This window comes from Battus philenor, unplaced genomic scaffold (genome assembly GCF_028537555.1).
Source record: "Battus philenor isolate CCGP_79_NKW_IND1 unplaced genomic scaffold, ilBatPhil1.0.hap1 SCAF_27, whole genome shotgun sequence".
Taxonomy (NCBI): Eukaryota; Metazoa; Arthropoda; class Insecta; order Lepidoptera; family Papilionidae; genus Battus; species Battus philenor.
The window spans coordinates 5,261,336-5,277,196 of record NW_027181690.1 but is presented as its reverse complement, the minus strand read 5'-3'; the positions used below and the strand labels follow the sequence as shown (position 1 = coordinate 5,277,196).

Sequence of the window (15,861 nt, the reverse complement as noted above, 5' to 3'; positions counted from 1 at the left end):
ATTTTTTTAACGATAATAATATGGCTGTATGATCACAGAGTATAGTGTTTTTCCGCCCAAACTATTACGTCTAGCCCTTTCTTTCTGTTTATGGTGCGCGTCTTTCTCGCAAGTGGCGAGGCGAGTCCTGTAATTTTCGGATCTCTCGATCCATTATTAATGGCTGCCGTATTCCGTTGTTGAATGTACACTTAAATCAAACATGAGTGATTATTCTTCTATGGCTACGCTCCAGAATAATAGCCAAACGGGGGGATTTGCGGCTGCTGTGCAACGTGCTAGCTTGGTGAGTGTACAGATATCTGCATAATCGTTCCTTTGACATCATCCCATTGTATTTTCAATAAATAAATATTTCAATCGTACCGCGTTTGTATAATTTCAATAATAATTTGACTGTTCAATTACCCTCTTTTTATTCACAAATGTCTATCCCCTGTCACGTATCCGACCAGTACGTTGTATAACCTACTTTTTAATTTGGCGTTTCGTTGCTAACAATTAAGTGATGCTTAAGAACGTTATTTTTTGAGTATTAGGATATAATACTCAAACTTTGATGCAGATTGCGGCGAAAATTGGAGGAGGAGGAAGTAAGAGACCCCTAGAAGAAGGACCGGAACCGAGTGCAAAGAAATTGGCGCCAGTAGATTCCGGGTTTCCACAACAGCAACAACAATCAATGAGGTTTGTAATTATGAACTTTGGTAATTTACTTTCGTAAAGCTGTTTACTAAAACAACACATGTGTTAAATTTATTATAATTTTCGCAGTATTAATGAAAAATAACATTTCATAACTAACTTTAATGCTAAATTTTAAATAGAAACTAAATATGTTTAGTTTTAATTATAGTTATTGATAATACACTAATTTTCTTTAGAGAAATTTAAGAACTTCTTGTATTTTAAAATCTAAGCTATCTATTATTTGACAGAATCTACATTAGTTTAAAAGTAAATTGCTGTAAAAGTTTTATAGTAACATGTTTATGCTTATTGAGTGATTAACACTTTCACAACAATACAACATGCATTTTTTTCAATATATAATGGTTTTAGAGTTGATATACTGAAACAACAAATTGAATATTAACAGGAACATAGACAGTGGTGTATATATAATATTATTTTTCACAAATATGTAGAAATCTATTTCAGAATGTATGTATAGATAGCAAGTGGATAAGTGAAGAAATAAAATGAACATTTGCTTCCAGGGCCCATTTAATATTTGTTTATTATTGTTGTGTAAAATATTCATGTTCTTTCTTTGTACTATATTGAAATACTACACTTTAGAAATTTTAAAATAGGTTTACCATGAAAATGTATAGATAAAAAGTTTGTTTAAAAGTTTGCCCTGTAAAAGTTCTTTCTTGATGAATTTGATTTCTATGTAAACATACAGATGATTATGCAGTCTCATATTAGAGCACTTATGTATAGTTAGGTGTAAGATATTCTCTAGAGATAATACCAGAAAAAAGTACAACTTATCTCATTGGTTAGTGATAATACTTTTGTCCTTTGCATATTTATTATTGTCCTTTATACTTCCTATTTAAACATTTTTGGATTAATTAAATTTACATGTGACTTGTCGTTCAACAATGTTAAAGATATTGAAAGCCAAATCAATAAAAAGATGAACTGTCTTGTTTCATTGAGAAGTTCATAAAGGAAAATTATACTATTGCCTATCACAAGTAACTGTATGTAAATGCATCTTTACTTTCTTTATGGTTGTTGATGCCCTCTACAATGATCCATTCTTTTTATTTGCCTACAAAAATATGTTTAAAAGAGCAGTCTACTGTGGAGTAAACTCCTTTAAAGAGAACACATGTCATAATCATCAAAGACCTGGTGTGAAATGATGGAATTCATAAATTCTGCAGATTTTTGAAATTATTATTTATACACAATGTAATAACATTTCAGCTTTATTGTGTTTGTTTTGTACTTAAATATTTTTATACAATAGTGATGTTTTACAACCATATTCTTGAATTCCAAAAACTAGGATTATATGTTGCAGTTTTTGACCGTTAAGCTACCGCTACTCAAATATGTCCATCATTATCATATCAGCAGATAGATACTGAAAAGTATAGGGTTTCCCTACAGGTAACCATGATGACTTAAGGTGGTACATTTTTTATATTATTGTACAGTGCCACAGCAACAGTAGCAGCAGTAGCGGCGGCGGCGGCGCGCATTGCGGCGTCGAATCCTCCACCAGCCCCGCCTGCCAGCGGTCCGCCTAATATCATGCAGGATCAGCAGATAAATGATTACATCAGGGTACCTGATAAAATGGTTGGATTAAGTGAGTTTCAGATTGCACTTCTTCTTTCCTTGTACACTGATCCACAATCAGTCTACTGACTATATAAATTCATTTATTTATATTACAATCCTCATGAGATCATTTAAATTCCCATTGGTAGAATGCTAATAGAGCATAATACTGTGCAAACTGGGCAGACTGAACCCTCCTGTAAAGCATCATTCAACTTCAAGCTAAGGTGGTTCTAAACACAATTTTTTCAGTCTCAAGCTCTCTATTATTACTAAAAAAAATCTTTCCACAGTATGAGAATTTTTGGACAACTTTTTGCTATGTGAACTTTATAAATTCATTGCAAGATAATTAAGAGATATTACATGTGAGGTTATTGTAATACCATACACAATTGCCCACAATAGTTTCATATTTTATTAAGTCTATGGAAAGTTATAACAAGCTGATGATTTGTGTGGTGTACATCACGATCACTTCAAACTCTCTTGTTCTGTCCTGTTTTTCCAGTGAAGCCTCTCCCTTTTCAAACAGACATTCTACATTATTTCACGTATTTAGTGTTATGTCTCTTCAGATGTTGGGCAATATTTGCCAATGTAAGAAGTTGGTCTGTCAACACTTAGCTCTCTGGATGATTAGTTAGTCGTTAGATTCAAATTGCATAAATTTTTGTTTATTTTTACTGTTAATAAATAAAAAAATATTTATTAAAAGACTTTTTGTTCGGGCATCGAATATATTAAAAAGACTTTACACCAATCTTGCATATAATGTATTTGAATTATCATGCAATAAATTTTTAAGCTTATCAAGTGTGTTGCTGGTAAAAATAAAATTACAATATAAATTATCTTTTCCATTACACAGATAATACTACTGGGATTTTGAGTTGCTTTAACCACTGTATGAAAAAATGTGAGATAGTATTACAAAAAAATACCTTACTCACTTAGGGTCCATCGCCCCTTTGGAACCCACATAGACATTTATTTTGTACAAAGGGACAACATTATATGGGAGCTCAATTTCCTTACTTAAATCTTAAATAGTAATCACTCCCAGCAAGAAAAATATCCCAGAAGAGGCCAATTTTATTGAAACTAGTATTAATTTCAAAGCATCACACATCCCTCACAGGGCTGGCTACTTACAAGCCACATTTGATAAAAGACCACAAAAAACTCGATCAAATTTATTTTATGTTCACTTTTACGTACTCCTTAGTTTATAGTTAGAGTAAATGTTTTTCAATTTGTAATGTCTCTTAAAACATCCTAAAAAATGTTTTCTTTTTATTTAACTATTGGGTGCAGAAGTTTTCACATTAACGTTTTTCACATAAAGTTTTATCCCTTAATAATGATCCTTTATCTTTAACTTCTTTAACATTTTCTATCATCATATATTATTTGTAATCTAATATCATACTCAATTGTATGTTTATTTTAAAAAGTTTACTTGAAAGTAAATAAATGCTTTTCCTTGCATTACAACATATTCAATAAAAGAAAAATTAAAGGTTAGTATTGCTTACACAGATAATGTATATAATGACCTAAACTAAAAGAGGTATTTTTCAGTCATAGGTCGCGGAGGTGAACAGATAACCCGACTCCAAGCAGAATCTGGTTGCAAGATCCAGATGGCTCCTGATTCAGGTGGTCAACCTGATCGTTTGTGTACACTTACAGGTTCTAGAGAAGCTATTGCTAGAGCTAAGTAAGTATATACCATTGTCAATATTTCATATCACATCTTTTCTTTTGTTATATATTTAATTAAAAGTGTAATAGTATAAAAAAGAAGAAATGTTCTTATTTAAATTTTGATTTTGTCTTTTTTACACATCCTTAAACTATTTAACAATTCTCATAAAGACATGACACCAATAAAATAATCACCAAAATAATCCTGTCATTTTTTAGTAGGTTTTAAAAAATAGTTTATGCAAGTATTAAAAATTTTACACATGATCTATTTACATAAAATTTTTAGTTTAGGACCCTCTTTTAAATATTTTTAATGACCAGTAAACGATCTTTTAACGACATCCACATTGATTTATAAAGTAATAAATAATTACAAAAGAATTTTTATCAACAGAGATCTGGTCAACCAGATTGTAAATCACCGAGGCCGAGAAAATGCACCTCAACATCAAGACAGCCAGGGAGGTGGAGGTGTTGGTGGCGGTGGTCCGCCAATGCCGAGACCTGGCGGTGGCGGTGGTCTTGCTATAACCGTAAGTCGCACATAAACAAGGAGTACAGAAAAACTTGTAGCCACTAAAATTCATCTTCAAAAAGATAACAAATCTTTGAGTTTTTAAAAGAATTGTGTATATTTGATTTGTTGACTCATTTGCAAGATTAATATTATAATGTATACATAAAACATAGTCAAATTTCATTTTAAAAAAAAGTTGAGTTTCTGGCCGGTTTTTCTCAGCAGATTAGTTCCAAGTTGGTGGTTCAAAAATTCATGTAAATGCATACTTGTATAGAGATATTTTAAGCTTACTTGCCAAGTTCTTATATTTAACCAATATGTGTAAAATAAAATAATTATTAATTCATAATATCAATTTGCTAGTTATTTAAGAAGTTACTTGACAACATTTGTTTTAACATTTTTTTTTTTCAATTTAGGAGGAAATTATGCTTCCTGGCCCAAAGGTCGGTCTTATCATTGGCAAAAATGGCAAGACTATTAAGCAGCTACAAGAACAATCTGGAGCTAAAATGGTTGTTATCCAAGAGGGGCCTAACACTGAATATGTAAGTACAGACAATGAAATGCAAATTATTTGATATGTTAAATAAAATTGTGAATAAGTTATCTATTTTTAATAGGAAAAGCCTTTGCGTATTTCCGGTGATCCGTCGAAAGTGGAGCACGCTAAACAGTTGGTATATGAGCTCCTCGCCGACAAGGACATGCAGCAAGGTGGTCCAAGGCAACAATATGATGAAGGTTACCCTCAAGATCAAGGCAATGGACTTGGCGCCAATTCTACAGAGGTAAATAATTTTACTTGTCTCTTAACAGCAAAGGAACCAAAAAATTTAACAAAGAAAAGTATGATGTATAGTTTAAACAAGTTGTTTTTACACATACAAATAAAATTAAAAAATATTTCTTCTAGGTACTTGTGCCAAAGATTGCTGTTGGTGTCGTGATTGGTCGCGGCGGTGATATGATAAAGAAAATTCAAGCGGAAACTGGCTGCCGAGTGCAGTTCCATCAGGAGAGAGATGATGGACCTGGTGATAAGAGGTAAAATATTACCCTGTTCTACAAAATTACACAATTTTATTTTAATGTTCACATACCCTTTAGTCATAACAATGTAATAAAATGTGGGCTATAAAAAGTCATCTACAATATCATACTCTTCCCTTAATATAGTATCAAATATCCTACCAGAGTTTTTTAAACTGACTGGTTCTTCAATCTCAAACACACTCTTATATTTCCACACTATTGTTTTAGTGTTTAATGAAAAAAAGGTAAAGCAAGCAAAGCTGCACATTCCAATGATTTTTTTTATTTACAATCTATTACCTATTACAGAAGTTGAAAGAGTTGAAGTCTAATCCACATAAAAACTATAAATAAAATATTGGAATGAAACACTAAATACGATTTGAGTAATAGCCTAAAGTCCTCTTGTTAAGGTCCTTGCATCAATCCCTCTCTATTGACCATTTGAATAAGCTAAGAGTTTGGCAGTTTTCCTGGTAAATTAAATAAATATGTTAGCATAGGCTCCTAAAAAAGAATTGCATGTGCTTAGTTACTATAAAGCATTTCTAGGCTAAGCACAGTTGTAAATAGCAACTGGCAAACTACATTAAATGTGGTGAGATTTGGCCCGCGGAAAAAGAGTTTGAGCACTACCGCTGCAAGCGGTCAACATTCTCCCTTGTCTCCACCTGTGTAAACTTAACCTGGGCTGTACTGGTGTTGATAGCACTATAGTTGATGACTTTAAATAAATATGTGCCTTACTAAACAGATGCCATAGCTTTGTTTACCTGTGCTTACCTTTTAACCAAAGGCAGTTTTCAAGTAGATAACTAGAAATTCTGGTTGGTAAATTATATTGGTTGTTATGTTAAAATAACAATGAATAATTTGAAGAAGTTCAAATTATGTCTTTGGGAAACGGTGATAAATAATTTGCACTTTCCAGATGCTATCTACAAGGCAAGCCACACCAAGTTGATCAAGCAAGGCAAATGATTGAGGATCTAATTGCCAGCGTTAATGTAAGCTATTTTTTCTAAGGTTCATATGTTTATTAGATATATCCTAACCAGAGGCCCTGCCTTCCAAAGGTGATACTTTACTAACTAATAAGAATGTGCACATTTTATTGTTATTATTTTCTTTCGTCTTCTCTCTATTATTATAGTTTTATTTGTCAAGAACTTTGTCTCTAGCGCTTTCATCAGTAAAGTAAATATATGTTTACATTGCATGATTAGTCTTTATTTTTTGCAGTTAAGGCAAATATGTATGCAATGTTAAATTATAAAATGATTTTATATGAAATGGTTGTGGCATGTACATATATATTTTAAAAATATTAAATCCATTTAGTGATGTTTCTGGAATCTATAGATTCAGAGATGTAGTTTATTTCTAGTATAAATTAATCTGTTAAATAGTCTTTTGGTGCCAATTATAAAAAGTTCGATCTATATACTCCAATTTTATCATTATTTATTAATAAGAATATTATCCACAACCTTTCATCCTTAAGAGCCTTAAAATATTTTATATTTTACTAGACAAAAGAATTGATGAAGTATGTTTGTACTTCGTCAATCAAACATTGTTGTTGTCAAACCAATAAAAACAAATATTTGTATTTTTTACTATTGACTGATTAGGTTGCTGAGCAATGTATGTCTTATACTGGATACTTGACAGTGTAATTAATTAAAAGATCATTTCACATTAGTCTGGTTTTCGCAACTAAACGATATAGCGCTCATTTTACGTCATGGTTCGCTTTATCTAGTAAAGTCAACTCCTCGAGAAATTCCATCAGACCCTTAACGCCAATGATCCCGTGAAGGTACCCTGGTGAAGTTTGGTGGGGGGCCCTGTGGGATATAACTCTCATGATCCCTTTCCAGGCAAGCCTTCCACATGGAATCATCATAATATCTAAAGTAAACAGATGTTTGTTTAAAAGACAATAACCAATAACCCCTGTGACCGGACGCGGTCAAGGTTGTGAAGCAGGGTTTAGTAGAGCTGTCAGCTTATGACTATAGACATTGCCTTCATAGTTTGATGGCAAATTTCATGGTTTCTTTTTTTCAATATATTAGCTCCCAGTGTAATCATAGATTTGGTTTCTTGTTAATGTTCAAAAATTTATTTTAAATAAATATTTTTATTCGACGAGTCGGGTACAGTTTTGGTACGTAGATGTTGGTTTGGCAAGGACGATGTGTGTAGTGCATGTAGATGGTGATGAGATTCAGGAGACATAGAGGAATGCATTGCTAAATAGCGTCGCGAGCAGGAGGCGCGCTCGGGGCGCGGGCGTGGCGGTGCTCGTAACGGCGAGCGCAGCGCCGAGCAGCGCGACTACCAGTGGCAAGAACAGCCCGACATGCGCGTCACCTTCACCGTATCCAACGTCAAGTGCGGACTCATCATCGGAAGGGGTGAGATATACAGTTTCAAGTTTTATGATGATATTCGGCTTTAAATATTGTACTATTTTAAATTTATACATATAAAAATCAGTTTTTTTTTAAGGCAAAATTGATCAATAAAACATTATCGTATTAAAAATTATACGGGAGAATTTATAAGACAACCTGGCATTTCATATAAAACAAAAATTTTCAAGGTATTGGTTCGTCAGAATGTTATAAGTACATACTTGTCTGGGTGTTCACATAAATAATAAAGTTCCACAACATATTTTAGACCTTCCATTGCTTAATTTTAAATCTAAATTTTAAAGTGTACTGTTAATAAATCTTGTAGCATTAAAGAGTTTAACTGATCGAAATGCATACAACTGGGTTTGTTGACTCATTTACATGATTGATATTATAATGTAGGCATGAAAAATTGTTAACTATAATTTAAAAGAGCAATAGAGTTCTAGCCAATTTTTCTTAACCTATCAACGTTGCGAGCAGAGATTTAAAAGAGCATGCGCATGTATATATAAAAAGCTCTGAATTTTAACTCAATTTGAGACACTTGTAAAAAAATCCTGTTATGAAGATGTAGATTTTTGTAGTGATCATCAAGCGTGTATTGTATTAAAGGTATTGTGAAAATGATGTGTTTTATTATTGTAAAAAAATAAAATCTCAAATATCTAGAAAAAACATTAAATGGTACCTGTTGCAATCATTAACAAATTTTTTTTTAATTTAGGCGGAGAGGTGATAAAGCAAATTAATGCACAGTCTGGCGCTCACTGCGAGCTGGACCGACGTGCCCAGGGCAACGACCGCAATAACCGTACGTTCTACATCAGGGGACATCCAGAAGCTGTCGAACATTGCAAGCGCATTATCATGGAGAAAGTTGGCATGGTAAGAGTAAATAATAATCTTATTGAATTTTTCAATAGTAATCCTTATAATTTAAGTTAGTTTACAATAATTAGCTTTCCAATCTAAAAGATATTCCACTAGCAAGTACTGTTTTTAAAAAGAATGACTGACAAAGATGTAAATGTTGCTAATCATACTCATTTTAGGTTTAAGGGTTTTTTTATATCAGCCGATAGACGACCACCACTGCAAGGCATAGGCTTTTTTTTACCAATGATTGCCACAATGACCAGTCTTGCACTGCATCTAGAGACTTCCTGCGACTGTAACTATGTTGTTGGTCTACCCTGTTGGGGGCTTACCATGATTCTTTGGAATGAAAAATAAAAATAATTAGAAATTATGATATGTATTGGTTAAATGCTTATCATAAAAATAGTGTAGGTTTAAAACAATAGAACCAATACTAACCCTGTCAAAGTAAAAAAATAGTTGTTAAGTGGCAATAATAATTAATTTAGTTTAATAGATTCATTATTCATGTTATAAATAACTGAAAAAATAGACTTGTCATGTCATATATGTATTGTTGTGCAGCCAGTGAACTTCATCCAAGAAGGCAACGGCGGCGGCAATGGTGGTGGCGCTACTGCGGGCGGAGGCCCGGGCAACGGCGGTGATATGTACGGCAGCCAAGGTCCTGCTCCTGGCCCGCCGGCATGGGGCTACAACCCTCACTGGCACCAACCCTCCTCACAGCAACAACCACAGGTACACATAAATAACCACTACCATAAAATATAGTCATAACCTGAGCACATCAACCAACAAATTAATGGTGCTGATATCACACTTTAAAATTACATCACTGGAGTACTACTCTGACAAATATTAAGAAAATTACTGATTGCGTCATACATTTATTTTATGTCAATAAAACATTTGTTTGGGGCTGAATTTATTTAAAATCGATAATAATTTGAAATTTTATCAAACTTTATATATAAAGATACGAATTTTCTAACTGATCGCTTACAGAAATAAATAGTGTTCTGTAATTAAATGAATTTATGTATTTTTTGTACAGCAACAAGTAAACATTAACCCCATTACGGGTCAACCGGATTACTCACAGCAATGGATTGACTATTATCGTTCATTGGGTTTGATGCGAGAGGCTGAGGCTGTCGAGCAACAGGCCAAACAACAACACCAACAGCAGCAGCAACAACAACAACAGCAGCAGCAACAGCAGCAGCAGCAATCAGGTACAGACATTAAGTATTTATTACCAAATGTAAGTTAATACTTCAAATAGATTATGACCTACATAAACTATAATAATTTAAAGCAGGATGTATACCTGCATCTTCTGATGACCTTAAGAAGGATATTAATGTTCCAGTAATAACTATTCTGTCGTCAATTTGTAATATGTATATTCCGTTCAAAACCATTTTACAAACCTAATGTTTACACTAGTAATATGTAAATAAATGATAGGTTACAAGTATCATTTCTTTCAACAGTTTCAGCTGTGGTCACAACAAACACGCCCACAGCTGCTACCAACACCAGCGGCGGTTCAGGCGGATCCGGTGGTTCGAACTCCGGCGGCACGGACTACAGTGCGCAGTGGGCAGAGTATTACCGTAGTATTGGCAAGATGAAAGAAGCGGAGGCCATTGAAGCACAGATAAAGCTCAAGGTAAATATTTTGTGTTAGAAAGAAACTGATACATTTTGAATTGGTGATCGTTGGTTACACCGCTATGCAAATTTCTACCGAAGCCACTGTTTCGCGCCTCAAGAAAGCGCGACGAGGTGGGGGCTGAGGAAAAAAGAGCATGAGCTCTGGCATGGTGTGCGGTACATCGCTTTCGTTAGCACTACATTAAAATTATCATTTTCTGGTTTCGACCGCAATAACTAAAGTGAATTGCTCTTCATCTATGGAATGGCACAGCCACCTAAGAGCTTGGTGGCCTTAATTCAGTGATGAATGAATTTAGCGCTATTAACGTAGCGCTAAATTAATATAGCTTTTTCCTTGATCAATTCAGTGAGAAAATGAAATACTAGGAATGTAAATTACAAGGGACAACTGGCTTTGCCCTTGACAAAAAATAGCAGATTCATGTTCAATGCGGTATATATGAGGCCCAAGCAGAAACTTTTCTTTTAGCCATAAAACAGATTTTTTTATTGTCCAGCCTAACATCCTATACCATGAATCGGTAGACACCTCTTACACTATCAGGATAAATTAGCTTTTTAGATTATATTTTATTTGCTATTTTTCTTATCACTAATTGCTTGACTGTTTCTTTTACTATCATAGTTGATGCACTAAGTGTCTATATTACTTATGTATTCCTTACTAATTTAAGTAACAAATACATAAGTACTTAGATTTAATTGATTATACTTAGTCTGAATATGCCTGTCATCTGTTATTGTTAATAGTTGGCTTAAAACATATGTTGTTCTTAAATTTTGATTTATTCCAAAGTCTATTTAAAACATATATTCTAAATTTTATATTTTAAAAGAAGTTTTCCGCTAAGCGCCCTTTGCGCCTTATACTCTGACATCGGTGGAGTTTGCGAATGCCACTTGGACAGGAGTACAAACCAAGTTAAACAAAATAAGATGTAGAATAAGAAAATATCTGTTATATTTGTTATATTTGAATGTATAAAAATATAACAGCAGCAACCTACGCCGACGTCGACGGCTGCGCCAACTCCATCGCCTGCGGCGCAGTCACCGGCGCCCACGCCCATGCCGTACAACGCGCATTACCCAATGTATCCACCCGGGGCTCCCGTGTACCCCGGATACGCTCCGTACCCGTATCCGCCGGCGCCCGAGCACCAGCAGTGGTAAGTTTTAGCCTAAGATTAATTTAACTCACTGTCCAAATACTCAGCATTGACATTAACCCTATCGCTACAGCAGTGTGCTTCCTTGAAGTGACGCCGATAAAATGTTTCGTTGTACATTATGCGTGAAAATAAAAACATTGTAGGGCTCATGGTAAAAGGCCAAGTGTTATACACTGGTGTCGTCTATAAGCGACCCTCGTAGGCTCAGGCCCATTACATAGATGTCGTTTATAGGCGACCTTAGTAGCGAAAGGGTTAAAGAGCTTTATCAAAATAGTTTTTATATTATTTTAAGCGTTTTAAGCGTAAACGGTAAACTTGTTTTGCTATAGAAGCTTATAAAATGTCTATTCACTCATGTCTTATTCACATGCCAATTTTCTAACTTAAATATGCATATGCTTATAGATTAATATATGGTAGGTTTTGTGTCTTTGTGTGTTTTGTGCTATTTTGGATATCTGAAATAATATCCTAATATTGGAAATAACTTCCATGTCTATTCAAGTGATTTTTACAGACAGATTGCATACAGATTTTTGTTAAAGTTTCTAAAAACAGAAACCTACCACATTTACAAGCATCACATTGAATCAACTTACTGTTTCATAAATTACTCAAAATGTTAAAAACAAAAGATTTTATATATATATATATATATATATATATATATATATATATATATATATATATGTGTGTGTGTGGTGGTCATAATAAAATATCACAAATACCGGTCTATAAATTTAAAGACTTGTTTAGAATAATTTTGTTTTGTTTCAATACTTAACAAACTAAAATTCAGTCATAATAAAATATTTGATATCGGGCTTTAAGTACATTTTATTTTGTTTGGTATCAAATAATTGCCCTTCAAATTATATGGCAATTATATTTACTAAATTTTCTGTTTCAATATTTTTATACATAACACTAAAACAACTGTAATATTCTGAACAATGTAGTGTCTTGTGAATCATATGCTTTAATGTTTGTAATGTAATATCATTAAATGTGATATATCTGTTACAAAATTGTTATTTCTAATAATTTCTTATATTTAATGCCATAGAGCAGTGGTCACCAATTGTGTCAAATATAAGTAAAAAATTAAAATTGATTTGAAGATTTACTTTAAAAAAAATTAAGGGACTTATTGTGGTCATTAGTGTATTCTCCTACTTATGTCCTAAATATTACGTCTTTCCCAAAAATACATAAATCTTTACAAAATTTAAATTCTTTTTTTATGCGATAATATCTTTCTCTCTGTGTAAAGAAAGGTCAATTTAGGAGCTGATTATGTTTAAATTTTAGTATGTGTGTTAATAATTTTTATAGACCACTGTAATCATTTCGCGAGAGGACCACATAAAAGTAATTAAAAAACCCTTATGTATATCTTTTGTTTATTTTTGGTGATGTCTGCACAGATAAGAATTCATCATTGATACATAGCAAGTAAAATGGTTTAAAAAAATCTTATCAACAGATAACAATTATTGCCATGAAGATTAATTAAAACAGAGAGACATTTGTTAAGCAAATTCAATTAGATGTGTGACGATTAACAACTAATTCATGTAAGATATATAGTTTGGCAGACTACATGGATAAAAAAACAAAGATGGAGCTGTGAATTGTTTCTCTAATCAAAAATAATTTTTTATGCAACACTTGGATGGCAGTTATCACTTAACACCAGGTGAACTGTGTTTTTGTGTTGCTATGTTGATGTTGTGTGCTTGTTTCTTATTGTTTTCGTATACAACCATTTTGAAATGGCATTACGAATTATATGTATATTTGCTTCAGACAGACTTAAATATCTGTATACTTTTCAATGTCCATTCTATGGATGCAAGTATCTATGTCCCCACTTCGTCCTCACTTTGGGGTTAAAGATATTAGCGTTATTACGAAAGTAAAAAATAGCTTTTGCAGAATACTGTTCATTGACTTGCCACAGTAAATAGGAAGACCATATAATACTTTACCATAAATATTTTGATGTTTTTGGATTTTTAAATGTACTGGCAACTATTAACTTTTACGAAATTTGATATAAAAGGAATGCTAATTCACTATACTTCATAGAGATGTGTAATAATATTTTCTTTTATATAATCCAAGGTATTTAGTATAAAGTATACACTTTGACTATCCCAGTTAATAAGCTGTCAGAGCACTGTGTGATTAAGACAATGTTCTACAAAACAGAGCCAAGACGACTTTCTATAGGTCTTTGTGTGCCACAAATCAAATAAGTACTATAAGTCTATTATCACTTGTCATTATATATTTGACATTAATCTTAGGTGCTGAAATTTTATTTCTTAGTTTTTTTGGTGTTACTGTCATTGTATTGAAGTTGAAACTTTTTGCCCGTAACTCTTTTCCTGTAAGCATACAACAGTTTTTAAAATGTCATACTATTTAATATATATAGATTTATTTATAATGATTGGTTCAGTGAAATTAGTTTTTTAAATTGTGTGTTCCATTTAGGTCAGTGCATGTTTGCTTAATTGCTTTTTAAGATATAGTTTACAATTTAAATATATTTTAACTTGTAAAAATTGTTAGGTGTAATTTATTGTCCAACAATATAGCATGTTATAATGATTGATAAATTCCTTTTCAGTATTTTGCATGAGTTGGATATGTCAATATGATGTGATATATGAATATGATTTTTATGATAGGTATATATATTTAGATATATAATGTCCACAAATACATTTTGTGTAGAACGCGGCTGTGAGAAATGTTGTAAAACAATGTCTTAGTGTGTAGTGTTGCAGATGTAGGCTCGACTGTGCTGGGGTTGCCTGTTCTCGAGAAAGCTAAACACATATATTATCAAGAATGTTGCCATGTTTTTTGTTTGTCTGATTACAGAACACCGGAAGAACGAGCCTGTACGTGTCCCGGAAGAGACTTCTCCATATTAGCTTGTAACCTTACTTTAAGTAAATCTGTTTCGACTAGCTAACGGGCAAAATCGTCCGACCCGCAATAAATAATTTCACTTTACAACCACTTTACTAACATATCATTGGTTTATTTCTTGTGGGTTCTAGGCAGTTTCGTATCCAAGTTGTCAATGAGAGATTATAAATGTTTTTACTTTGCAAACTTGACGTTTTGTTGATTCGTGCTCATGGCTGTGTGGTCTATTCTGTGCATATTAATATAGCCCTTTGATTGTACATTACCTGATTCATTGTGTTGTGTCGATACTGATGTTTGTGATGCCAGTCTGTCCAGGTTTAGTAAAGAATGCCACACTGCCTTTAAAGATGTAACAGAAAGATCCGACGGAGCTTTAGAGAGACGGAAATGGAAAAAATGAAAGCATTGTGACAGTGATACTTCGCCGCTGCGAGGAGCCGAGGTAAATGCACTGATTGAGTGATTAGACCTACATGTTTATAGTGTGACTTCATCGGGTCAATTCTCGTATGTAACTTTTGCTTCCTGAGTGTATAGGACGAGGTTCTGGACGAGCCGATTGCTTTACAATGCTTGCCTAACAGCAAAAGCGAACGCAAGTCTAGACACCGAATTCTCTGCATTCAAATAACTTAACGTGAATTATGTTTAGATTTAAGAATAGGGTTAAGTATCGGATATGCGGCTTTGACCTCTCTTGGGCTCACTTAGGTTATTAACAAGTCGAACACAACATTATAGTTACATAAATTAGAATATGTATTTTATCAATACCAATCTAGCTTTGATAACAATTGAGTTTAGGTATCTATTACAAAATAAAGAAAACATGGCAATGTAAGTCGACCTACATTCCTCGAGAAAATTGTTCAAACACTCGCGACTTTGGTGCACCGCGAGATCGTCTACGGGACTGCCCGAGTCAATGTATTAATATTAAGATATAAAGTGTATGTTGATTGAACCGTGTTCATTTTATTTATAATCATGACTTCTCTTCACAGACAGAAGAGGTAAGTGACCCTACTATATTTAGGAAATGTACTTCGTCATCTTTGAATAAGTTGTACAATGCCGATTTGAGCTGTGACACTACCATTTAATACATGCTACTTTTTATTGATGTTACATTTCGATTGTTTCTCCTGTGTTCTTGTGGGCCCCGACAATCCAT

General features: G+C 33.3%; 1 protein-coding gene across 5 annotated transcripts; it reads left to right on the top strand.

Moving 5' to 3' along the window:
• Positions 1 to 88: 88 nt before the first annotated feature.
• Psi (P-element somatic inhibitor) lies at positions 89 to 15,651 on the top strand. 5 transcript variants are annotated; one of them, XM_068768783.1, is made up of 16 exons: positions 89 to 286; positions 566 to 687; positions 2,178 to 2,332; positions 3,895 to 4,027; positions 4,412 to 4,550; positions 4,957 to 5,085; positions 5,161 to 5,328; positions 5,454 to 5,584; positions 6,504 to 6,579; positions 7,839 to 7,995; positions 8,726 to 8,886; positions 9,445 to 9,618; positions 9,935 to 10,115; positions 10,377 to 10,555; positions 11,560 to 11,732; positions 14,634 to 15,651. In XM_068768783.1, coding segments are annotated over exons 1-16 (2,163 nt in total). In that variant the 5' UTR covers positions 89 to 202; the 3' UTR covers positions 14,635 to 15,651. The 5 variants fall into 5 exon arrangements, with proteins under 5 accessions (XP_068624884.1, XP_068624885.1, XP_068624886.1 ...); XM_068768784.1 differs by having other exon boundaries at positions 3,889 to 4,027; positions 5,167 to 5,328; XM_068768785.1 differs by having other exon boundaries at positions 3,889 to 4,027; positions 7,851 to 7,995.
• Positions 15,652 to 15,861: the final 210 nt, after the last annotated feature.

Excerpts from the sequence above, each read along its gene's own strand:
- Psi (XM_068768781.1), top strand. The coding sequence starts at position 203 with ATGAGTGATTATTCTTCTATGGCTACGCTCCAGAATAATAGCCAAACG. Across the intron at positions 4,551-4,956 it reads GCGGTGGTCTTGCTATAACC|GAGGAAATTATGCTTCCTGG; the intron begins GTAAGTCGCACA and ends TTTTCAATTTAG. Across the intron at positions 10,556-11,559 it reads AAGCACAGATAAAGCTCAAG|CAGCAACCTACGCCGACGTC; the intron begins GTAAATATTTTG and ends AAAATATAACAG.